Genomic DNA, 25,920 nt, shown 5'->3' on the forward strand with positions numbered 1-25,920 from the left:
CCATATGTCTAGGTATTCAGATTAACTCTAAACTTGGTTAAAATTGCCGCTTTCACAAGCAAAATGGTCAATTTGATCCTTGCTTTAAAATTAATCCAGCTTATGGGTTTCTGGAAAATATAGGGCGTAAAAGACTATAAAGCGTTAACCTAATTTATTCTCTTTATTTTGTCCTTCATTTGTTGTTTAGCCTTTTTAACTTTACCTAGGCGAGGATTAATATGGATGTAACTAGTAAGCAGAATTTTTCGTGAAGTCAAAATAATTCAGCAAATCTCATTAAAGTTTGTTCCTGAAGGTTTTACGCTCCTCTCGCATAATGCTATATACAAAATATTCCACTTTGCGGCATTTCACGCTTGCTAGCATTCATCCAAGAGCCGTAAGATCAAATTATTGCAAAAAGCCTTGACTAGAACATGAAATCGGAATTCCAGTGCCAAAGATACATCACCACCAGTGACATCAAAGGCACAGTTCCATAAGAAATTAAGTACCATCGGGACGGTTGAAGTTGGTACCTGAACGATCGGAGTTTTAGCGACTGAGTTCAATGTCAGGAGGTTACGTGGGAATACAACTTTTAACGGTCACGGTGTACGGGGAACAATCAATTCAATCAGGGTTTGATTCCCGTTTGTGTTGGAAAAAGATGTTTTTTATTTCAAGTCTAAGCTCAATAAGTCTCGCATAATTTCGGTCGATCTATAACTGTTTTCTTGTGGTCCATCAAAGTATCGTCAGTCCACCATTTATAGAAATATTTTATCGTCCGTATGCCAGTGGCAACTCATTGCAATGGCCAGAGGGCTAGGGAGCAAGATAAACATCCTTTAGCAATGTAGTTTACATAACACGAAAATAGATTTGCCATATTGATAATATCTATTTTACTAGTTTAGATCCCCTTGAGGGCCAAATTATTAACCGTTGTTAACTCAACCCATATCAAGCTGGTTTCCATAGAAACCGAAGGATCTAACCAATACCCAGTGAAGGTATTCATGGCGATTGGCTGATATTTAAGTTAACAGCACACTAATAATTTGACCCTTAAGAAGGCACTTTTACTTTCATAAATTGTTTGAGCCGCCTAAGGGAGGAAATGGATATAAGAGAACACATGCTCCTACAAAAATCCTACTTCGTTGAAATTAAAAGAATTCTGAAGACAAGAGATGAAGCGAGAATGCAATTTACGTATATTATGCCTTCTAGGACATTTTCCATTTTAAAATAATTCTTAAAATGAATAGTCCGTTTCACGCCATTACAACTTCCCCATCTCATGAGAGTCATTTCCATATAATCAGAGAGAACCATATATTCATGCAGAAAGTCGTATATTTCAACAATATTGTACGTTAAAACTCACTTATTGTGCAACTGTACATTCGGTCGTTGTCGAGGTCTTCTAATCGATTTGGGTGAAGCACGCAGGATTAAGGGGATTAGTGAAGGAGATGAGAATACTCCGCCTCGGCCAATAGTACGTATAAATAATGTCTGTTAAGCTCCGCCTCATTCACTTTGTTGGTGGGAAATCCACAGATGCGAACATACCTAAGTGACAAAATGCTGGGAATGCTATATAGAGATTATGAGATTACGTAATTAGGTAATTAAGGTAATGGTATGTTTAAAGCAGTATATGATTTAAGTTATAGGTAACGGCAATGAATAGAAATTAAGTATTTCATTATTGAGTAACCCTTGTAACCACAGTTACAGACATTAACAGAAGTCTTATGGCCTCTAAACGTCATATGTCATAAGTAGAATATGTCAATTTCTACGGGCCAAAAATTACGTAAATATAATACGGTGGTATTTAGAGCCTCACGGTATAATATTTCTATTTGTTAAATTTCTGGTAAATTTTTCAATAATGTTTGTTAAACTTTACGAGTCAAAAATGGTACAGGGTGTTTCTAAAAAGCCTATATAAAATTCTTCCACGGGTTTCTCAGGAAAAAACATAACGATTTAACCCAATTTACTTTAGTTCAAAAGTGGAGAGTTTTGAAAATATAAGACGACAAAGTGAAAAGTAAAAGAACAGAAAAAAATTATTACTCTGTTTGTAATAGTACTATCTGAACACAATGACGCATTGGGAGGTCTTTAGGGGCGAGAAATCCGAATCCATTTTCATTTTCGATGCAAATAAAATTGAAGGGCGCCGTCAGCGCTAGATGAGCACGGTTTAAAGGGGCATAATTTGTTAAACATCCGATAAATATATTTATTTATGACTAAATTAGAATTTTTCTACATGTTTTATGAAAAAAAAAATTAGTTATTTTAATAAAAAATTGGTAAAGTATGAATATTTAAAAAAATTATAGGAATTAAAAATTAACTGAATATTTTGATATTTTTGCTTCCATTGTAAGAATAAATATGCACTTTAAAGTTATTTTTTAAAACATGCAGAGAACTTTGGACTTCAAATATCTTAAAAAGAGTGTCTGTACGGTCTTGCATCAAGACACCTTTTTCTCATGGAATATATAGGAAAACACAAATTTAGACATATATAAGTTTTATAGCGCTAAACAATGCGCATACATATGCGCTACAATGTACATCGAAAATGTAAAAGAGTTCTGATTTCTCGTCCGCTAAAACTCCCTGATGCGACATGTTCCGATAGAATCATTACAAATGAAGTAATTAATTTTTTTCTTTCTTTAATTTTCACTTTGACGTTCTCTATTTTAAAAATCGTCCATTTTTGGACTAAGGTAAATTAAGTTAAATCGTCATGTTTTTACTTCAAGGATCTGTACTAGAATTTTCTATAGACCTTTTAGAGACATCTTGAAGAATTTTTTACAAATATGTGTTGCATTTAGTTCTCAAAATTTTCATTTTGATATAATTCGTACGTCGAAAATTGTAGACAATTTTAGAACAATATAAAAAAATGAAATATATAGATTAAAAAAAGCTCTCGTGCACAATGCGTACTCGTATTTTTTTCCAGTTGCATTCATGTCCATTTCTTTAAAATTAATCCATAATTTTCAATGCATTTGTTATATGACAAACAATTATTCTGATTTCTTATGGAAACATTTATATCTATGGAAATTCAATTATAACATAAAGAACTTTAAGATGCTGTTCCCTGCAAGCACCCATTCCTTTTTACAAATACGATATTATACCTCCTCGTCAATTTTTGTCCAAAAATCTTGTGTTGATAATTATTATTTTTTAAACCCATAAGGTGCGTTGATTAACTATGAAATTCTTCTTCCTTCCGTTTCGGTCACTTTTATCACGTCCATTGCAAAGCCCTCAAATTGCTGCTATCTCTTTTTGGACTCAAACATGACGTCAATTATGTTGTTGATAGTCACTTCCGCGTATAATGCCAGATTCAAATTCATCCGCTTTGGCTCATAGATAATAAAAACGTACTGAGAGTCTATAATGGGGGCGCAGTAAAGTCATTTTACTACACGTATTTGCCAGTTGAATATTATTACCTGATAATCGTTATTAATTGTTGGCTGAATAGCCATAAATATAAAAAACTAATCGTCATGAAGGTTCCTAAGAAATAACTGCCTCTATCTGAGAACTCCCCAGGGCACTCTTAAAGATACTCCTGATAGAGACAGCATGCAGGGTGTGACGACAGGGTACTACACACCATTAAGACTGATTTAATTCGTCATGGGCATTTAGATTAATAACATTTGAAATTACTTTGTCAAACGCTGGGAAGCCAGCAAGTGTCTCATATGGAAATTTGAGCGCGAGATTCGATATGGAAGGCGTTAATTAATGTACATGTTAACGTATCATGGTGCAATTCCCCATTTGATAGTATGCCGAGAGTAACACGGTTCATTAGCGTGATACAACTCGTATTTATCACATATTTATATGAAGTTAAAAAAAAGTATATGCATCGACTGCGCCGATGCATGACATGTGTCTGGCACGAAAACGAAGTTATAAGTGTAAAATACGTGGCGGCGTTCTTTTATACGAATAAGACCAATTTTAGTGAAGTGCCGGCAATTATTTGTTATATAAAGAGTTAAATCGTTGCTATATTCATCTATAGTTTTATATCATTGGCCAGTAGTGGTAAGGCGATAACGTGTGTTTGGTGCGACGTCAGATGCGTTCTCAGATGCGCCTCAATGGTATTGCATTGGTCAGTTATAAAATTGACAGTAGCGGACTAAACAAAACAATAATGGATTTCTCTTTAAAGAGGCTAGTTTAACTTGTAAAAGGAAACAAAATCCACAGTTAGTCTACTCTATTAATAGTTAAGGCGATCGAATCACTCCAAGTACACCGAAGTAAGCAGTCGAAAGAGTCTTAATACTGAGAGTGCATAGTTGACGTAAAACTTCACTTCTTTGTCACAAGTGTCAGACCTTGAATGGTGACGTTGATGTGTTTTTCACAATAAAGCAAGGTTGGCTTTTAAACTTTTACAAGTTAATTGTAATTAAGCAAATTCCAAACTACGGTAATGAGAAGCCTTATAAAGGCCCATCTTGAACAGTGAAAGTGACTCCAGAACACCTAGGAATATTGGGAACTACCGAAGATCACAAGTTCTTTCAGTAATAGGCCCCTCTGTTCGGTGAAAAAATTGGCTTTAACTACATTTTTGTGTAGTGTTTGTGTGAACCTCAGAAGTCAATGTACTCCAGTTTTTTATAATGCAAGGAAAATTCCTGTGATTTAATGATATGTAAGTAAGATTTATCAAGGTGATATTAGCAGGTTATGGGATTAATTTTAATTATTTAAAGCACATTTTTACCAAAAATAGCTTAAGATAGGGATATTGAGTAAATGCAATTAATCTATTCTTACCTTTAATAGGAGTTAATTTGCATCTGAATTTGTATACTAAGACAGGAAATAGCCTGGGAAAGAGTTAATTACAACAAACAAATCAAGTCAAAACACAATTAAAACTTTGAATTGTATAATTAAAAGTATTACTAAGTACCTAATTCATTTTCACAAAGAGGGTGGACCTAAAAGTCCAGTCAAAAAACAAGTAGCTGCTTTGAAATACAATATTTTACAATGAAAGTTCTCCATCTAAAGAGTTTTTAAATTGCAAACTTATCAATTAGATAATCCAAAGGCTAATCTTATAATTTGCAAACATCCAGATTTTTTTTGCCTTTGGTACTCACCTTCTTAACATCTCAGTCATAAGCAGATTACTGGAACGTTTTCATGTACTGGTTGGTTGTATTTCCAAACTATTTCGGAGCATATTGCCAAGTTATTTCCAAGTACTTCTGAAGTAAATTGGTGCACAAAAATTTCACCAGTGACCTACTACACTTCCCTCATTTATATATGAAGAAGAAATGTGCAATGTTTGCAAAATATTTTTCCTTTGCGGTCAAAAGCTACTTCAAAATTGACAAAAGAATAAATAGACTCTTCCAGGAGCATTTTGATTGAAATTGATCAATTTTATTATCAGTTCAGTTACAAATCCAATTTTGTCTTTTCAAGCTCATTTGGTCTGATAAAATTAAAAGGCAGGACTCCTGCTTCGGAAAAAAAATTTGCCCAGCATTTTCAGAAATAATTTTTTTTGCCATTACCACAATCAAGTAAAAATAAAATCAAGTCGTTTGTTTTCAACCATAAAAATAGTGACCAATGAAAGAAAGGTGACAGATCCCAATATTTTTTCAGACTCTATGGATCTGCTGAAGGAATTCAATTCGACCATACATCGATCTCCATCCCTTGATCATGTACATTAAAAGATGGTTATCTTTAACACTTACATGATCAAATGCAAGAGCACTCCAGTTTTATTCATATTTTTCCTTTGGGCCCTATGTTTTCAAAAGAGCCATTCATATCTGTTACTAGTTCAAGATTCAACACTGCCTGGAGAGACAATTTTCAATGCCTCAGTTTTTCGATTAGGCTCAGAGAGAATTTATACAATAGATGCTAAAAGTTCTGCCCCATTTGTTCAGTCACTTATACAGGTTGATTCAAAAAGTGGGCAAGTATCTTTGCAAGAACGGATCCTCTGCAATGGAATATATTATCCGACAGTGTTTACAGTGCACATTGAATCAACTTCTAACAGAATTCTAGATGTTGATTACTATAGCTTCCCTTTAAGAATTTTTATAACTGGTGAGAACTGCAGTGAACAAAATTTAGAGAAAGAAGATTATTTTCAGTCTCAAAAACAACAATCTCAGGGATTTTGGAATCCGTTTTCTCATGTGCATTATTCCACTAAAAAACGAATTTCTGAGGCAAGGCAATGGATTACGGAAACGTTTGCCTCATTCGCTATACCAACAGCAGGGAAATGGGAGAAAATTTGTTTAAGACAATCACAATTCGTCAGTTCCATAACAAACTTCCTTCCCCTCACTATATTAAAACGGTGTTCTATTAAATTTCACTACGTGAGTGATGACCGATTTGAGATAGAACACATTCAAGGTGATTTGGTTGCCAGTAGAGATGTTTGTATCATTGAGCCAATGTGGAAAGTTTCCATATTATTCACTACAGAATGTGAGAACACAAATTTACTAACTGCAGAGCATCGCTTGAAGATTATGTATTATCATCAGCAGTTTAACAACAACACTGACATTGCAAGAAGAATTAGAAGGGAGCTGAAAAATCAATCCCCATTTTTTGAGCAACATTTGTATGTGGCTAATGTCCTGGAGGAATGTGAGCCTCCGGTCATAGTAACTACTGTAAAAGCCAGAGATCCAGAAAACAATGCAATCACTTACTCAATGACCAGCCTATTAGATTCTCGAACTCAATCCATGTTTGACATTGATCAGAAAACCGGAATCGTCAGTACTAAAGTTCAGTTAGATAGAGAGCTAGTGGATGTGCATTATTTTCGAGTCACCGCATTAGATGATAGTTTCCCACCAAGATCTGGAACTACAATGCTTCAAATCAATGTCCAAGATGCCAATGACCATTCTCCTATCTTTGAAATGAATGAATATGACGCTAATATTAAAGAGAGTGTTAGTGTGGGTACTACAGTTATTACTCTTAAAGCCACAGATCAAGACGTAGGTAAAAATGCAGAGGTTGAGTACTTTATTCAAAGCATTAATGGAGGAGGTACATCTACGGGTGAAGAAGACAATCAAGCTTTTAAATTTGATTCTAAAACGGGCGTAATTACAACTAGGAGTATGCTTGATCGGGAAACCACAGAAATATATACACTTATCGTCGGAGCGAGTGATTTGGCAAGTCCTCAGTCTGCAAGAAGAACTGCATCTGCCACAGTTATTATTAATGTTTTGGATGACAACGATAATTATCCTCAATTCACTGAAAGGACTTACTCAATATCTCTTAATGAAGATAGCAGCTGGAGTGATAATCCCATTATAGCTAATATTAAAGCAATGGATGCAGATCAAGGGATCAATGCAGCAATACGATATGCTATAATAAGCGGCAACACACAATCGCAATTCGCTATCGATAGCCTTACTGGAGATGTGACTTTAGTTAAACCTTTGGATTACGAGAATTTAAGGAGCTATCGCTTGGTTATTCGTGCTCAAGATGGAGGAAGTCCTGCGAGATCTAACACTACGCAATTGCTTATAAACATTGTTGATGTCAATGATAACGCCCCGAGGTTTTATACATCACTTTTTCAAGAAACTGTGCAGGAAAATGTACCTGTGGGATATAGTATATTAAAAGTGCAGGCGTATGATGCGGATGAGGGTCTAAATTCCGAAATAAAATATAGCATGGCAGCTAGAGACGCTAATGGGGCTAATACTGAGAATTTGCCTCTTTCAGTAGATATGCAAACAGGCTGGATTACTACCACCAAAGACTTAGATAGGGAGGAACAATCTAAATTTATGTTTCAAGTAGTGGCCACAGACCAAGGAGATCCACCACAATCAGCGAGCACTAGTGTTGTAATAACAGTTCAGGATGTCAATGACAATGATCCAGTTTTTGAGTCTAAAATCTTCGAGTTAACTGTAGCAGAAGATGATCCCCCTGGAACTCCCGTTACCACGGTCACTGCAACAGATGCGGATGAAGACAATAAACTTCATTATGAAATCACCAATGGAAATGTTAGAGGACGATTTGCAATAACGTCGCATAATGGTCGCGGCCAGGTTACTGTAGCGCAACCTCTAGATTATAAGCAAGAGAAGCGTTATGTGCTTACTATAACTGCCACGGATTCAGGGGGGCGCAGCGATACAGCTACTGTATACATTAATGTCACTGATGCCAACAATTACGCCCCGGTGTTTGAAAATGCTCCGTATTCTGCAAATGTGTACGAAGATGCTGTTGTTGGAACCACGGTTCTGGTGGTAAGTGCCACTGATAGCGATGTGGGGCTAAATGCCCAGATAACCTATTTTATAACCGATGACAGCAATACTTTTACTATAAACCCCCAAACTGGAGCTATTACAACCACTAAAAATCTTGATCGGGAAGCTGTTGCCGATTTTTTACTTACTGTGATCGCTCGCGATGGAGGTAAACCTTCTATGTCTGACACTACAGATGTGGAAATAATTGTAACAGACGTAAACGATAATTATCCGCAGTTTAAACAGTCTGCTTACTCTGGGAGTGTGCCTGAAGACGCAGTGGTTGGAACTTCGGTAGTACAGGTTATTGCCACTGACTTGGATATAGGATTTAATGGACGAGTAAGGTATACTTTGAGCGAAAAAGATCAGGAGGATGGGTCATTTGTTATTGACCCAACTAGTGGAGTTATACGAACAAATAAAGGTTTAGACAGAGAATCTGTAGCATTCTATGAATTGGAGGCTTATGCAATAGATAGAGGATCTCCGACTTTAAGCAGCTCAGTCCCAGTTACAATTAGATTAGAGGACATCAACGACTCTCCTCCAGCTTTTGCTTCAGATAAAATCGTACTTTACATCTCAGAAAACAGTCCTATTGGCTCGACAGTCGGAGATATTTATGCTAAAGATCCAGATGAAGGGGTGAATGCTATAGTTCAATACTCAATTATCGGAGGTGAAGATGCGCATAGTTTTTCTTTAATTTCTAGACCAGGCTCAGATAAGGCTGCTTTATTAACCATGGTTGAATTAGATTACGAAACATCTAAGAAAAAGTACGATTTAGTTGTTCGAGCAGCTAGTCCTCCTCTACGGAGTGATGCTCATGTTGAAGTAATCGTAACAGACGTTAATGATAATGCCCCAATTTTAAGAGATTTTCAGATATTTTTTAATAACTTTAAAGACTGTTTCCCTACTGGGCCAATTGGAAGGGTTCCGGCTTTCGACGCTGATGTTTCAGATAAATTGCACTATAAAATTTTGTCTGGAAACAATGCAAATTTGATTGCCCTTAATGAGTCTACTGGAGGTCTCACATTATCACCTCAGCTGAATACGAATGTACCGAAATTGGCTTCTATGGAAGTTTCAGTAACGGACGGTGTTAACGAGGTTAAAGCTGTAATGCAACTAATAGTTAGACTCATCACCAAAGAAATGCTTCATAATTCTATTACAATTAGATTAAACCAAATGACAAAAGAGGCGTTTCTTTCACCGTTGTTAGGATTTTTTATTGACGCCTTAGCAGCAATTATTCCCTGTCCAAAGGAAAATATAATTTTATTCAGTATCCAGGATGATATAGACGTAAACTCAAAGGTTTTGAATGTAAGTTTAAGTGTTCGCAGGCCTGACACTACTAAAGAAGAATATTACGTGCCTCAGTTAATACAAGAACGAGTTTATTTAAACAGAGAAGTTTTGGCGCGATTGTCTACAGTCCAGATCATGCCTTTTGATGATAACTTGTGCGTCCGAGAACCATGTCTGAACTATGAGGAATGTTTGACAGTTTTGAAGTTTGGAAATGCTTCTGGATTCATACACAGTGATACTGTATTATTTAGACCAATATACCCAGTAACCACATTTACTTGCCAATGTCCAAAAGGGTTTACTGGATCACGAGAGCATTATTTATGTGATACTGAAGTTAATTTATGCTATTCCTCTCCGTGCAAAAACGGGGGAACATGTAAAATACGGGAAGGTGGCTATGCATGCATTTGCAGCGCGAATTTCACTGGAAGCAGTTGCGAAATTAAGCTTGACGGGGATGTATGCAGGCCAGGCACATGCAATAACGATTTCAGCACGTGCAACCCTAAACAAGGAAAAAACGGGGATTTTGTGTGCGAAGATTGTGCGTCTCATGCGGACAAAAATTTATACTCTGCAACTTGCCAATTGAAGACTAGAAGTTTTACTAAAGGATCATTTTTAACATTCCCCAGCCTAAGACAAAGACATCGATTACATTTAAAATTAAAATTTGCCACACACTCCCAAAATGGCCTATTACTATACAACGGTCGTTACAACGAACAACACGACTTCATTGCTTTAGAGATTGTTCACGGAAATATGCAGTTTTCCTTTTCTTTGGGCAGCTCTGTAACCAAAGTAGTTGCTTCAATTCCTGGAGGTGTCTCCGATGGTCACTGGCATTCTGTTGTTGTTAGTTATTACAACAAATCAGTAACTTTGTCTATAGACGACTGCGACGCTGCCTTGGCTTTAAAGTATGGGCGTGAACTTGGTGGTAAATGGGCTTGCGCTACATATGCAGAACATTTCCTGGAGGACCGCTGCGCATCTTTAACTGAAACATGTCACCGATTTTTGGATCTCACTGGCCCGTTCCAGCTAGGAGGATTGCCTTCTCTCATTTCGAATTTCCAGATTAAAAATTCAAATTTTCAAGGCTGCATCTCAGATTTCGAAGTCGATTATGTTTATGTGGATTTGAACTCATTTGTCACTAATAATGGAACAACCTCTGGTTGCCCTGAGAAAAAAGACTTCTGCAGAACTAATCCTTGCAAAAATGGTGGGACTTGCATTGATGGATGGGCTATGTTCAGATGTGGTTGTCCTGAAGGGTTTGGAGGACACGATTGTAGTGAAAAAATTGGATTGCCATGGCATTTTTCTGGAGATGGAAGTTTATCTTTTAATCCCCTATTAAGGCCAATTCAACTGCCGTGGTTGAATGCTTTATCATTAAGAACATTACAAGAAGATGCCTTCCTTATGTCAGTTCAAGTCGGTCAGAACAGTTCAGCAGTATTATCTCTCATTAAGGGTGTTTTAACCTACACTTATAACGAAAATACGTTATCATTAAATTCCGTTACTATTTCTAATGGAGAATGGCACCACATTGAGGTATCTTGGATTGGAATGGAAATACGGTTCTCTATAGACTACGGAGAGTATGAGAGCTCTATGGCCTTTTCTGAGAAAATTCAAGGATTGTTTGTGGGCAAAATTCTTATTGGAGGACCTGACAATAGTTATGCAAGTGTTAACGCTGATTACAACTATTTAGTGGGCTGCATCGAAGACGTAAGAATAGGAAATAGAGAAACTATCCTAATTAGACCTACAACCAAAGACAATGTCGAGGAGGGGTGTGTCTCATCGACGGAATGTCAAACTCAATGTCCCTCTGAAGCTCATTGCGTAGTAAATTGGGGAAAATCTCGTTGCGAATGCACAAAAAGTCATGTCGGTCCTTTATGTCTTCCCGTATGCTCAGTTAGTCCATGTGAAAATGGAGCCACTTGCCAAGAAAACTATTTAAATCGGAGGGGCTACGAGTGCTACTGCAATTCAACAAGCTACTCGGGAGAATACTGCGAAATTGAACATTCCCAACCATGTCCAGCAGGTTGGTGGGGATATCCAATATGTGGCCCTTGTGACTGTGATATTAGTATGGGGTATAATCCAGATTGCGATAAGCAATCCGGAAAGTGCCATTGTAGAGAAAATCATTATCGCATTGAGGGTTCCATGGAATGCATTCCTTGCGATTGTTATACTGTGGGTTCAGTTAGTAGCCAATGTGACCGCGAAACTGGGAAATGCCACTGTAGAGATGGTGTTATTGGACAGAAATGTGATTCCTGCCCAAATGTGTACGCAGAAATAACCCTGAAAGGGTGTGAAGGTAAGTTATTGTGTGTAAAATGGATTTTATTACGTCTATTTTATAAATTCTCAGTTGTGTATGATGGATGTCCGCGATCGGCAGCAAATTCAATTTGGTGGTCCAGAACCTCCTTTGGAAAGGAAGCGTTGGAGGCATGTCCTAGAGGTTCCCACGGAAAAGCATCGCGCAAATGTGATGAATTAAACGGATGGCTTGAACCCGACTTATTTAATTGTACAACGGACGCATTCGTTGAACTTCGAGAACAGGTATTTTTTGTTTATATAGTTACGTTTATTTTGTTATTATTAAGGCAGATAACATAATTTTTTTTTGCCATGATATCGGTTATTGTTATAAGGTACAGTTCTGTTCAATTAGTATTTAATAATTTCTTCAAATAAAAAATTCACGAAAAAATCTAAACATTGAACATTTTCATAAGTGTATAGTTATCGAGGCTTGAAAAATCAATTTTTAAAATTCTCTGTTTTTTCCAGTTTTTCCCTTTTGTTTTTTTCTCAGTTTTTTATTATTTTTTACAGCTTTCCAAAATTGAAGCCGGAGATTTATCCCTGGACTCATTTGTTGCCATTAAACTAGCAGACGACCTCAATAAAGCCACGAATATTACCAAAGATCTATTCGGGGCCGATGTCTTAATCACGTTCGAATTGATTAAGGAGCTCTTCAAATACGAGTCTCATGTTCATGGTTTAAACCTCACCCACAGCCAGGACAAGGATTATATTGGCAATTTGGTTCATACGCTTAGCGTAATTCTATCGCTTAAATATAAATATCATTGGGATATTATTCATCAAATGACAGGACGTGGAGTAGACGAGGTGCTAGGTTTTATGGAAAACTACATAATCGTTTTATTGGAGAGTCAGCATGATACCTATACTAGTCCTTTTGAAATCGTGGCTAGGAATGTAGGTAAGTTATTAGTTGCAGATACACAAGAGAAATATTTCTCTTTTTTCCTTAATTAAATATTGGGTATATAAGAAATCTATGGATTTTTAATTAAACTTTTAAATCTTAAATGTATAATTCTTATTTCGGTATATAAATCTATATTCGTGTATGTACACAGGATGCCAATTTAAAAACGTCCTACCTCTTAACTCGAAACAGGATAGATTTTTAAGAAATCGTCGGAACAGGGCGATTGTGTTATCCACTGAGAATAATTTTTATTTGTAATGTACTGCGCCTCTTTTGACTGTATACCCTTCAGAGTCACTCTCTCAAATATCTTAAACGGGTAAAGGGGGTTAAGTCGAGCATGACTTAGAATTAGGAAATTGTTGTAATAAATCAAATCATCATCAGAAGAAAAGGTGTATAAATCACTGAAACAAATGTTATTTATGACAATAATTTCCTAATCATAAGATATGTTTGAATAAAAAAATCTTAGTTTCAACGCCATGAAACATTAATAATAAAAATCATTTTAGAATGATCAATAATATCTAACTTGATAACGCAATAGTGGAATGTAACAAATGAGGTAGCAAAATGCGAGGAATGAAAAGCAATTTAAAATGATGTATCAGTTAACCCTCTTTATCATGTAAGGAATTTAAGAGGGTGGCTCTGCGGGGTAAAGGGTGGAAAGGGGCGCAGTGAATTCTGCATAAAAATTGTTCCCTATCGATGAAACAATCTACTTGCTCCCGGAATTAAAAAAATCTATCCCATTTTGAGATAATAAGGATGCAATAATAAGTTTTCAAATTGACATCTCGTGTAAAAAAAATATTTTCTAAATTTTCAGTTTTGGGCTTGGATATAGTGACCCCAGAATCACTTTATGGATACGAACAAGACTCGCCATTACTTCCAAACGGACAATTTGTCACAACTGAAAGTGTAGTTTTACCCGACGTTTCTCACTTCTTCCCAGACGGTCATTTACCATCAGTTCAAGGGCCTTTAATCAGTTTTCCGAAATACAATAACTACCTTCTGGATAAAGCGAAATTCGACACCAATTCGAGAATATTCATACCTTTATCAGTACTCGGAATTAAAGTTTTGGAACATGGAGAAGTTGTGACAAAAAACAGCTTGCCTGTTGACGGAGCGATTCTTAGCTATATCCAATACAAAGAAGCAGGGAATTTATTGCCCAACAAATACGATGATTCAGTAGTTCGTAGATGGGGTGTTGACGTAACTGTAGGATCCCCTCTTGTGTCGGTAGAAGTGTTAGTTCCAGAATATGTTGACGCCAGAGACAAAACTAGTGAAGATGTCTTAAATATTAAACTTCCGAACATAACTTTACCTGATGAAAGGTGGACAAAGAAGATTTTCGTTGAACCTGAAGTGAAGACTCATGAAAATGATGCACATTACTTGAGGACTAGAAGAAGTCAGTCAACTAAGAAAAAGTTGGTTTATAAAAGTTTATCCGGAATTTCGCTCAAATCGCCTATTAAGATACAGTTGTGGTTGAACTCCAACAGTACCATTTTCAACGAAAGGTCGAACCCGCAGTGTGTCCATTGGACCACATCAAGAGGGTGAGTTTTACGAGTAACGATTATAGTTTTATATTATTGTACTTAATGTATTGCTTAAGCCATGCTTAAGACTTCTTTTGCAATTTCTAAATTTGTTTAATTATACTATTCGGCAAGGGCAAACATTTGCATAAATTCAAATTCAATATTATACAACTTTTCTGCACAAATTGTGATTTTCGTGCCCCTTAGTTTGAACGGTGCCTGAACAGTTTTTATCTTAGTTTTTTCACTGTTTTATTATTCTCGAGTTAGCCCAGATCAGCAATTTATGATAGTGTAAAATTATTCTAAACAAAAAAAATGCAGCATGTCTCAATATTCAATTAGTTTTTTGTTTCTAATGCAATATTAATACTTGTTTTAGATTTGGAGAATGGTCCAGGGTGGGTTGCCGAACAGAATTGGACGATTTTTGGTACGACAAATCAGAGCACGTCCCTATTATTATAAATTGTAGTTGTCACCATTTTACAACATTTGGCGTTCTTGTAGATACTATCGACATAGAGGTAGGTCAAAATTTTTTCCCAGCATTTGCCTTGGAAAATTTATTTAAATTGTGGAAATAATCAACATCGCAAAACTTGAATTGAATCCTTCATTATGCTTACCGAAAAAGCTATTACGGCCCACTCACTGACAGTATGTACTCAATATTCTTATATTATTTTTAGTACGTTCCCGAGCCGTCGCTGCTTGAAGACATATCCAGCTACAGCTGCTTTTCAATGGCTTTACCTCTGCTATTAGCCACATATCTTATTTTGGCGTTTATTAGAGGACTACAGACTAATTCGAATACTATACGAAAACATTTGGTTTTGTGCGTATTTTTAGCCGAACTACTTTATTTGATGGCGTTAAAAGCGAAGAAATTTTTCGTTTCCATAGAGGTAAGATTTCTGGTTTACGAAGTACAAAGTATTTGTCAAGTTGTTGTCCAAGTGTAAAATTAGCTGTGAAATGTTTTTTTGCACATTGATCATTCGGTTTTGATTTCAATACATAAAACGAAAGAATGTTTTCAGAAATCGTTTATTTGTTGTAAAATTACGTGTGTATCGGTAAATCCCACGTGTATATAGATGGCCCATTTTAACAGGAATGCACTGTATATTGTTAGTAGAACTACCAAGAATTCTTTCTCATTATTCTTGTTACATTCAGACCCCTATAACTATCATTTTCTCTCGTTGCAGTTCTCCTGCAAGCTGGTGGCGATAGGCTTACATTACTTGTGGCTTGCCTCGTTTTCATGGATGCTGGTCGATGCCATACATTTGTACAGGATGCTCACAGAGATGAGAGACATAAATCATGGCCCCATGCGATTTTATTATACCATGGGTTATGTAGGTCCTGCAGTTGTGGTAGCGTTATCAGTGGGTGTTCGAGCTCATCAATACGGAAATTATTATTTGTAAGTGCTTGAATACTTTTTTATAGCTTGAAATATAATTTTAATTATTTTTAGCTGTTGGTTGTCCTTGTACGAAAGTGTCGTGTGGAGCTCGGTAGGGCCTACGTGTATTGTTACATTTGTCAATCTTTGTATTTTGCTCGTGTCAATACGGGCCGCATTTACAATTCAGGATCATGTTTTAGGATTTGGAAATTTGCGGTAAGTTTGGTTTAGTATTATATCGAGATTAAATTACTCAAGGTAAAATTTAAATTATTTAGTCTCGTAAAATTCCTTTTTACCATTTCAGAACTCTATTGTGGGTATCAGTTATGGCTTTACCACTACTGGGAATAACTTGGGTACTGGCTCTTCTAGCAGCTACGGAGCAACACCCTCTATTGATGCCCCTTCTATCTGTAGCTGTTCTAGTTCACGCTGCTTTCTCGTTAGGTGGATATTGTTTTGCCAATAATAGAGTACGACAGAACCTTATAAGGTAGTATATTTTGAGCCACACGTCTTCATATGATAAAAAGGCGGGTAGGAAAACGAAGCCTTAAAAATTATTTCTCCAAAGAAGAAAGGTGTTCTGTTGGTTTTGTGGCATTCCACTGTCGTCAAATACAGTTTTCTTTGCAGAACGATATTTTTAGAAAAGAAAATTTATATAGTTTGTGGAAAAACGGAATGACTTTTCTTCCCCGTAATTTTTATTTTATCCCATACATTGGTATCACCCATTATCATATTTTTTCATTAGAACGTTCATGAGATGTATGGGCAAAAAAGTCTCACTCTCCGATACGCAGTCTGTTGTTGGAGTTCCTAGCACAAGCAGCCAAAATTTGTCAGCACAATCGGTAATTAGCCTGTGACAATTTTTCTGTTTATTTCATCTTTGTCTATAAATAGCGATCAGCATTAACCTATCACTCGGGTTTGGACCCAAATATCAGACGGAATCTGGGTATTTCAACGTCAAGCACTACGTCTCGATCTACGACGAAAACAGGTTCAAGTCCTTACAGGTATGTATAGGCAAAAAGTACAATAATAAGACCAATATATTACAATACAAAGTAGCTAATGCTGCAAATTTGTTATGCTTATAGGAGTGACACTCATCTTCGACACACCTCCACTTCTACTTCTAATTATAACTCAACAAGTGACGTTCCCTCATATTTGAAAGGTTTTGAGAGGGAAGAGAAGAAGACTCGGCGTAAAGGACGGATAAAAGGAGAAATTCAAATTACTGATGGTAAGAGATACTTACCTTTTAAGGTTATAAGTAATAACTTTAGTTTGTGGGATATATCGTGAATGAAGTTAAGATGATTTATGTTTAATATTGGAAACGGTGCGGCATATCTAAGACAAGTGGACGTTTCAATGTTTTGAATTTTAACAGATCCTAACCCAAACTTAAATTATTAATTAATTAAAATAGTACTTATTTTTATGAGTAAATTTTCGTATTGAAATTTAACTTTCTTCATATTGAGTTTATTTCTACATAAAAACCGCGAATTCCAAATTAAAAGGTTTTTGCAATAAATGTATCTTCTATTAATTTAAATGCTTGAGCAAATCCCGGGCGAGCAGTTGCATTTGTAAGGTTAATTATGGAGTTGCGTTTTATGTAATGTAGGTTACATTTTTGCAGTTTCGCCGATTATTGTTTTAGATCGGGAACGAGGTGACAGTGACTCTGACAGCGACGCTTCCGAGGGTAGGAGTTTGGATTTAGCATCTAGTCATTCTAGTGACGATGACGAATCTAGTTCTAGAAGGCATCACAGCCGAAGTCATATTCCAAGGTAGGTGGACAAATATCGGCTACACAGGACTACAAGGCGCGATTTACAAGTGAATTTCTATTACAGGCAAGGCTATCTTCCTAATATTACCGAACATGCGCTTTCAAGATGCGGAACACCGCCATCACTTAATGTGGTAACCAACTCGCAACTCTTTCCAGGAGTAGATACCAGCTGTAGTTCAAGATGGGCTAGTCAACTCCCCGAAGCTTACCTACAGAATACTAACGGTAAACGTAAAACTTTCAATCGTTCATTCATTTAAAAGCACCTTTAATGGCAGTTAAGATTTTTAATGGGTACAAACGATGAGCCACAACACGATATTCGTTTTTATTTTCTGTTTTCTTCGTCTTTTTTCTTTCTTGTATGCGAAACCTATTTTATAGTCGATCATCGTCCATTCTCAGCTTTAAACCCAATTTACACACAAGCATTTTTCTATATTCACTTCTGTCACGAAAACAATAACACATCGATTGTTGCAGAAATCGGGCGTTGGTCCGCTGAAACTGGATCGGACAATGAGCTTCAACAGAAAACCAGTTCCCCTAATCCACTGCCACACCCGGATGTAATGCCGGAAACGTGCCTGCAAGGCATTGACTGTGAAAAGTACATAGTACAAGGACATTTTGACAACCAGTACAACAGAAATGTGCCATTTAAGGGAGACTATATGCCCAAATTAATATCACATGAAAATCTGAATTATCATCAGGACTACGATGGTTGCTCGGAGATCGACGAAAAGATCCATATGAATGACAAATATTTATTTCCATACACTGGTAAGAGCAATAGTATTTCAAATTAAAGTCTTGTGATTTCTTTGGATAGAGTCAGGAAATACGATCGTATAGCATTTTAGAACATTTGGGAATTCTTTATTACATATCGTCTTGAATTCTGAGATACGGGGTTTATTTCATTTTTAGTGGAAGATATAACTTTAATATGTCAGGCGGTCAAAAGGGAGCTTGATCCGACAGTCGCCTAATATGGTCTCATATTGAATATATATTAATATTAAAAGGTGATCTTGCCACCAGCCTAATAATATACAAAATATAAACTTTCGCCTTAATTTTTTCTTAACAATGTTTTTTAGTGTTTTAAGTTGGAATTAAGAAATAACTCTAAACATTTATTTATATTCAACTCATAAATGTTTTCCGTTCACTCAGACTAAATACCTAGTATTGTTAAACCGAGTGAAGACTTTAAAACTGATAGAATGTGAAATTAACGTGACGTTTAGAGTGCTTTCCGAGTTCCCGCTTCAGTATCGTTTTACCGACCACGTATATTAACTGTTACTTTTTCATGCAACTTACGTAGAAGGTATTGAAGGTATGTCGCATATAATTAATGACTAATTGACGAATTCAATCAAAAACTCAGAAATTGATATTTGTTGAATTTCTAAAAATATTTATTTGCCAAATTCCATCACTGTCACAATTTTTCCTTATATAAACGATTGTCAAAACATCTGCATAATGCATACAGTAAAATTTATTAATGCACCTGTAAGTTTAAAGTTTTTTTTTACCGCATGACCAAATTTGAATAAATTTTCGGAGACAGAACAGAGTTACCATATGCATTCGTGCGAAAAATATTGTATCTCACACGTGCGAAAGTGTCTTTGCTGCACTCGATTGCTGATAGAGCTCTGCTTAACGTCATTCGTTCAACTGCAATCAGTGTGCGGTAAAATACTACTTTCCACATTTTTAAGGTAAATAACTGTTATAATTTTTTTATTAATTTCAGCCGAAGAGGACCATATGCACGTTCAAGTGAACTATCCCATAAATAACATATCAGTCTCACAGGCTCGAAGTCAAGTTATATCTCCCATAGGAAATATAAATAACCCAGATTACCATATGTTTAATATGGGTTCTCGAATGGGTTCGAGGATAGGTAAGGATTACTTACTGTTTTAGTTTGGTGTTATTATCTATTTTAAGAACAAGGTTAATCCATTAAAATTTTCTTGTGATCTATATTAGGGTCATCACATGGATCAGTTTGTGGTAGTGTAAGGGGATCCCCATCTCCTTTGGTTCCACCACTGACGATGATGCGCGGTGGTATGCCTGCCGAACCTTCGTCGTAAGTAAACACCAAAAAATACGCTTTTTAGGTTTTTTTTTAATATAGTTTGTGTTTCTTTCTGTTTCTTGGAGTATGGGGGTTATTAATTGCTAAAATTATATCGCATGAGTGAATATCTTCTGTAAAGGGCCGTTGGTAGAGATAAATTGATAGCTTATTAAAAAAATAAACAATACCAGTGATTAACTCACTATCGCAGTAGTAGAGTGGTGAAATCCATTCTTACTAGTCTTAATAGGAACTTTTGGAATCGTCTTTATATTAATATATATTTATATTAGATACATTTTAAAATGATATATCGTATCAATGTTACTATGGCTCTTACGTGGCCCAATAAGTAAGTAGTTTATTAAATTGTAATTTCTGTCGAAATACACTAAACCACCACTAATATTTTATTTCCAGATGGTGTTGGGAATATACAGTTAACAAATAACTAACTTGAAATAAGATACAGAGGTGTCTGGGTTTTCTTATCGCTGCAATACCGATTCATTTATAAAAAGGTTTTCCAGTTCAACTGAAAAAGACGAGGAAACTCCCGTGTGAAGCATATTTTCGTAGAACACGAACGGCAGTAATCTATGGCGACTGACGAGTCATCTACAATGTGCGATTTCTATGCTCGATTTAGGGTATTTAATTGTGTATTTAAACGAGTGAAACATCTAATGCTTTACCCGCATTATCAATAAGTACAATATCTATAGGTTAGATTACTTAGGATCTATTTTTGACTGATGTTTAATGAAGTATTGCAAGTTTTGCCATATTGCAATATTTCTTTAGGATTTAATACTCATTCGTGTTACATGTAAGTGTGTATTACACGCCCCCAATCTAAAAGCACCTATATATTAATATTTTCCGATCTCGAATAGTATTTTAAATCTGGGGTTGACCAATAATGTGTTTGAACGCTATTCTAGTGAATCAATAACTCTATGCAGGCTTTATCTGCAAGGGTGGCTGGGACTTTAAAGTGTCAAATGTAGATATTATTTTGGTTATTTAAAGAAGTCTACCGGTTAACGTATCTTGCTGCTCAAATGCCATAGAGTAACTGTACCAGTGATCAAAATTGGGACTATCATAGGATAATAAGATCATATTATTTGGCGAAACATATATATATATATTCTAGACTATGCAGCTGTCTGTGGTTTGCTTACGAGTTGTTAGTTTAAATTTTAAGCTTTGTATTGGCTAAATGATATTTGAGAGAAGCAATCGTGGATAAGGATCGAAAATACCGGTGAATTATTGATTTTCTCGTGAATTTGCTGAAATTTATTTCGGTATTTCTGTGTTTGCAACGCATGGCGTTAATCACTAAATCCAATCATTCATTAAACGACAAAAAAATTCATTTATAAGGTCATTCCAATAGCTAATTATGTGCATAGGTTAGTTAATATGCTTAGAATTGACATTAAGTACATCATTTATTAAATTACTATAGCAGTATTGTAAATTAACCAGTCCTTTAGATTTATCTCGGTTTATAATAAGTTGCTTCTTGAGTCAACTTCAATGTAATTTTTACACCACCAAAAAGTATATTTTTAATATAAAAGAAAGTTATGAAGTGAAAATAAATATACCTTAAAAGAGGGATAACCTCTTACACAGAAAGTTCTGAAGAAAAAGCGTTTGAAAGTAATCAAAATTACCAAATTGGTGCCGATTTCTTTTTGCAACGAAAATTGTGCAGCATGTTTAACGGATTTTTAAGATAAATAAAAGGAAGTATTCCTTGAAAGTGTCATGCGATCGATCGTACAGTACATAATACTTGTAAGATGTATTGATAGTAGAAATTTGGTTCAAATGAACGGAACCAATTCTCTAGTTAATATTATAATGAGTAATCGTTAAAAAATCTTCGCAGAAAGCGCACTGCAGAGTAAAAGCAGGGCGCTGACTAAGGGATTTGTTGTTTAATACCAAACATCTGACTGAAAACAGATGAATATATCTAAGACATGCCTCTGATATTTCGATAGCTAGTTGAGGTTTTTTTAATGATCACCTTTTATTCATTACATAGATTTATATATAAAGATGTAGTCAAATGTAGTATTATACAGTAAGGTTAAAAAGGATGTTTAGAATTCATTCCAAATTCAGATGTTGATAGGTTCGAAGTTGCATATTTTTTAAACTGAGTTTGATTTATACAGGTAGATAAATAAGTGAAGATAACAAACAGCCAGAAGTAACAATATCCGAATTTTAAGTGAATTTATTCTAACCTTTTTGTCCCGACTGTATTTGAGTTGAAATTATATTTCGCGAATTAGCCTCAGCAAGTTTTGACTGCAGAGTATCAATACGCCATTGGAGCATAGACAATATTTGCCGGTTGAGATTAAAAATGAAAGGAAAAAAAATTGATAAAGAAACTTTTTTCCCATACTAGATATACATAGTTTGACGATAATAAACATGAAGAGATGATTATAATGCATATAACTTGCTGTGATTAATTTAGCGAGGTACGTGAATCTCATACAGAGTGGTATGTTATTTAGCTATTCACATTTTTGGACGGATTTTTTTTTAATCGTCCGTGACGCGTGCCTAAAGAAGCTTTTTTAGTGTATTTTTCATAACATGTTTAGTAATTAAGGTATTTAAGATCTCATTTATAGTAGAATTAAGCATTCAGATAGATACTACTAGTTTTACTATGCTCATATGCACTTGTATTTTGACAAGTCATTTTCTCATGGCAGCGGACCCGATGATATTTCAGATAATTATAAGTAGATAATTTATTTTATAGTGTTTTAATTGGTGACATTATTTTCTGTATTTAATTTCAGTTGTACTATTGTATGGCTATTGTAACGTTTGTGAAATTTATATACATTCCATTTTTATATTCATTTTTGTAAGTTGTGATATTTTTAATATATTTTTTGAGAGATTAAGTACCTATATCAATATGATTTATTTAGCACCCAACATAAATCCAACATTGCTCGTTAGACTTCAGGTAGGACAACATCAAAAATGGTCTTATTTCAATAGAGTTGTTTTTTGAAATCGACTGAATAAATTTTGTTGAAAATTAAGATTCATTGGCAAAGAATACATATCGATTAGTTAAAAATTATAATCTGTGAAACCTACAGAAGATTATTTGAAAGGGAAGTGTGGGGACTCATGAAACTAAAAAATGTTTTGCTATTTGATAATGACTATAGAATAAGATTTTCCGTTTGATGGGAGGCAGGCGGCAATCAGTTAAAGATCGTTTTATCATAGCTGTATAGTTAACTACTTGACATGTGCCTACAGAAAAATTCAAAATTGGCAAAAAGATTCATTAATTTGGCCTTTCTAAGTTTGCTTTAAAAAAATCTTTAAATCAGTTTGGCTCGTTAAATATCCAGACAGAGCTGGAAGCCCAATGTCATAAAACAGCAAAAATTTGTTGAAATTGCCGAGCCACACTTCAGCCTCATTGTTGACTCTTCCAACGTACACTCCTCTCAAAGTCGATAGAGTGAATAACTGGAACGTGCACTTTTTCAACTTAATTCTATCCCTATAAATGCTTGTGTACCTGTCAAATTACTATACAAATATTCTATTATAAATACAGGACTTTCTCAGATTCAGAACCTTTCATAATCCAGGATTTACCAACTCTATTCCTCATCCGCACCTTCGGGAAGGCAACATTGAACATTTAAATAAGTTTTTAATATTACCTTGCATGTAAAATGTTATTTACTTACCTGTGGTAGTAATAAATATTACTAGGTATTCAAATGAGTTAAAAGTTATTGCGGTAATTCGTGTTGTTGTGAGTAATTTAAAAGCGGTACACGCAATTTATCAAATAACTAAAATTATTTGTATTTATAGAGAGCAAGGGAGATGCGCAAAAAGAATAGCGGACATTTCTAATGGTAGAAATCCTAATTCTGATGTAAATCGTATGTACGTTTTGCACTTACTACACAGTTTAGACCTGAAGCGCAAAAAAATCAATATTAATTCCTTAAGTTTTAAAAATGTCCAAAACAATTAGAAATTCGAATTAATTTTGACTCAAAGCAAATGCGTATACACAGTTCTGATTCCTGAGAGGAATTTAGTATTAATTTCTAAAAAGCATCTTCTAAACAGTTGGAGATACGAAGCGATTCGGACTTGAAGCAAAGTGTACACAGTTGAAACCTGAAACACAAAAAAATAAATTTTAATTATTGAAAAGAATTTAATATTAATACGTGAAATAAAATCTTCGAAACAGTTAGGGTTTCGCACCAATTTGAACTTGAAGCAAAGGCGTACAAGGTTAAAATCTGAAATACAAAAAAAATGTAATTTTCGAAAAAGCTTAAGTTGCGGTATCAATCTTCAATTACGTTTAAAGATAGTCCCAAGAATATTTCAAAAGGTATTTGGCAACTTTACTGCGAACCACCTGAAACAACAATCAGAACTCACCTCCGAGCACCAATAGTGCGGGCCGAAAACACTTCAACAACATCCAGTTTCACTCACTACTTCATGGATATACTAATAGCGCACCTTACGAGTCTTCAGGATAAAAGAAAACCCGATTATCTAATTGTTAATGCAGCGCGTGTGACTAACATCTTGCTTGTTGCCGCGCTAACAGCCGAATGAATCAGGCACGAAGTGATATCGGTACCACCTGCCTTTTATGAAGGTACAGCTGATCAGCCTTAAAAACGATACTTGCGATGCTTCAAGATTTTGTAAAATGAGGAAAAAGTTGTAAATTCGAGGCAGTAGTTTCATTATGCAAACATATTCCGACGTATACAAAAACGTTTGCTATTGGAAAAAAAATTGCCTCCACCAAATTATCCAGAATTCGTAATTTTTATTAATAATAAATAATGTACTCGGCACTTTTAAAAAATTCGCTAACTTTTGGAGTTACCCTCAGAAGAGTTGAAATTGATAAGTAATTTTGGTTCAAACCGCAAACACACCCAGATAACACTTAATACATAAAAATATTAAATTTAATTTTTGAATATTTTGTTTATCGTGCTACTACTTAACTGAACCATCTAAGGATCGAAATCGGTACGAATTATAGGAGGAATGACAACAACGTTAGGATGGCCTTCAAACACTACAAAACATAATTTTATACCCTTTTTTGCGAGCATCTAACTCATCGGGCTAACTGCGGAAACAAATAATAAAAAGCGTGTTTATGCTTGCGAAGGACATATAAACAGTGACAAAAACCACTTAGACTAGCACCACAGTGGAAAAAAAGTGTAATGCCATAGCCATTAAGATGAGAAATTTCAGTTATTATTTATTTTCGATAAAGGGCGCACTCCACTGCCCGATCTCACATCCGCCTATGGCTCTTTTTCACTCATCGAAATTTTTACTTTGATTCAATTTGCGTTTCTTAGTGTACCACACAACGATGGTGCGATTTTTATTCATTTCAATTGGGCACAATCCAAGGAAGATAATCTCAAAATTTATCAAAACAGCATTCCATTGCAAACAAAAATAAACTATAAAAAATTTATATTATAAATAAATGTTTGTTTTCGAGGATCGAGGAAATTTGTTAGATTGATAAATATTTGTTTCAGTAATCTTTTCTTTTGATGGTAAATTGATTTATCACAACAATTTCCTAATTATCAGATATACTTGATAAAAAATCTTAGTTTCAACGTCATGAAAACACTAGCAGGAAAAATGATTTTAGAGTGATCAAGAAGACCTAACTTGGTAACGCAATAGTCGAATGTAATGAACGAGACACCAAAATATAGAGAATTAAATGTTCTTTAAAATGACGCATTACTTACTAACAATAAAATATGTACGTGTTAGACAACCCAACGATACGTACATATCTGTACTGTTGGTAAATTTCAAAATGTTCTATTCTTTCTGATGAAGTAACATTGATTTGAATACTTGAAGAATAAACAAATCGCAGGAC

General features: G+C 35.2%; 1 protein-coding gene and 1 long non-coding RNA gene across 7 annotated transcripts; one reads left to right on the forward strand and one right to left on the reverse strand.

Moving 5' to 3' along the window:
• The first annotated feature begins 4,422 nt into the window (after positions 1-4,422).
• Positions 4,423-22,892, forward strand: stan (Protocadherin-like wing polarity protein stan). Of its 6 annotated transcripts, XM_066299735.1 has the most exons (20): positions 4,423-4,729; positions 5,704-12,069; positions 12,124-12,320; positions 12,597-12,993; positions 13,841-14,591; positions 14,959-15,103; positions 15,269-15,487; positions 15,794-16,014; positions 16,069-16,215; positions 16,307-16,495; positions 16,760-16,859; positions 16,912-17,027; positions 17,112-17,260; positions 17,666-17,819; positions 17,886-18,049; positions 18,308-18,622; positions 19,599-19,751; positions 19,841-19,943; positions 20,355-20,408; positions 20,465-22,892. In XM_066299735.1, the coding sequence occupies exons 2-19, from the start codon at positions 5,778-5,780 to the stop codon at positions 20,383-20,385; spliced, it is 9,843 nt and encodes a 3,280-aa protein (XP_066155832.1). In that variant the 5' UTR covers positions 4,423-4,729; positions 5,704-5,777; the 3' UTR covers positions 20,386-20,408; positions 20,465-22,892. The 6 variants fall into 6 exon arrangements, with proteins under 6 accessions (XP_066155832.1, XP_066155831.1, XP_066155830.1 ...); XM_066299734.1 differs by having other exon boundaries at positions 20,355-22,892; XM_066299733.1 differs by lacking the exon at positions 20,355-20,408.
• Positions 22,608-24,597, reverse strand: LOC136348686 (uncharacterized). Its single transcript, XR_010733707.1, has 3 exons — positions 24,417-24,597; positions 24,197-24,271; positions 22,608-24,143 (listed from the first exon to the last, which is right to left on the reverse strand). It is a non-coding gene; the product is annotated as an uncharacterized lncRNA (long non-coding RNA).
• Between the last annotated feature and the right edge of the window lie 1,323 nt (positions 24,598-25,920).

The sequence above is a fragment of the Euwallacea fornicatus genome, chromosome 34, assembly GCF_040115645.1.
Source record: "Euwallacea fornicatus isolate EFF26 chromosome 34, ASM4011564v1, whole genome shotgun sequence".
Classification (NCBI taxonomy): domain Eukaryota; kingdom Metazoa; phylum Arthropoda; class Insecta; order Coleoptera; family Curculionidae; genus Euwallacea; species Euwallacea fornicatus.

Bases quoted from the DNA above. Each gene is read 5' to 3' on its own strand.
- stan (XM_066299733.1), top strand. From the start codon at position 5,778: ATGGTTATCTTTAACACTTACATGATCAAATGCAAGAGCACTCCAGTT. The intron at 18,050-18,307 runs GTAAACGTAAAA...CGATTGTTGCAG, and splicing joins TTACCTACAGAATACTAACG to AAATCGGGCGTTGGTCCGCT. The intron at 18,623-19,598 runs GTATTTCAAATT...TATTAATTTCAG, and splicing joins ATACACTGGTAAGAGCAATA to CCGAAGAGGACCATATGCAC.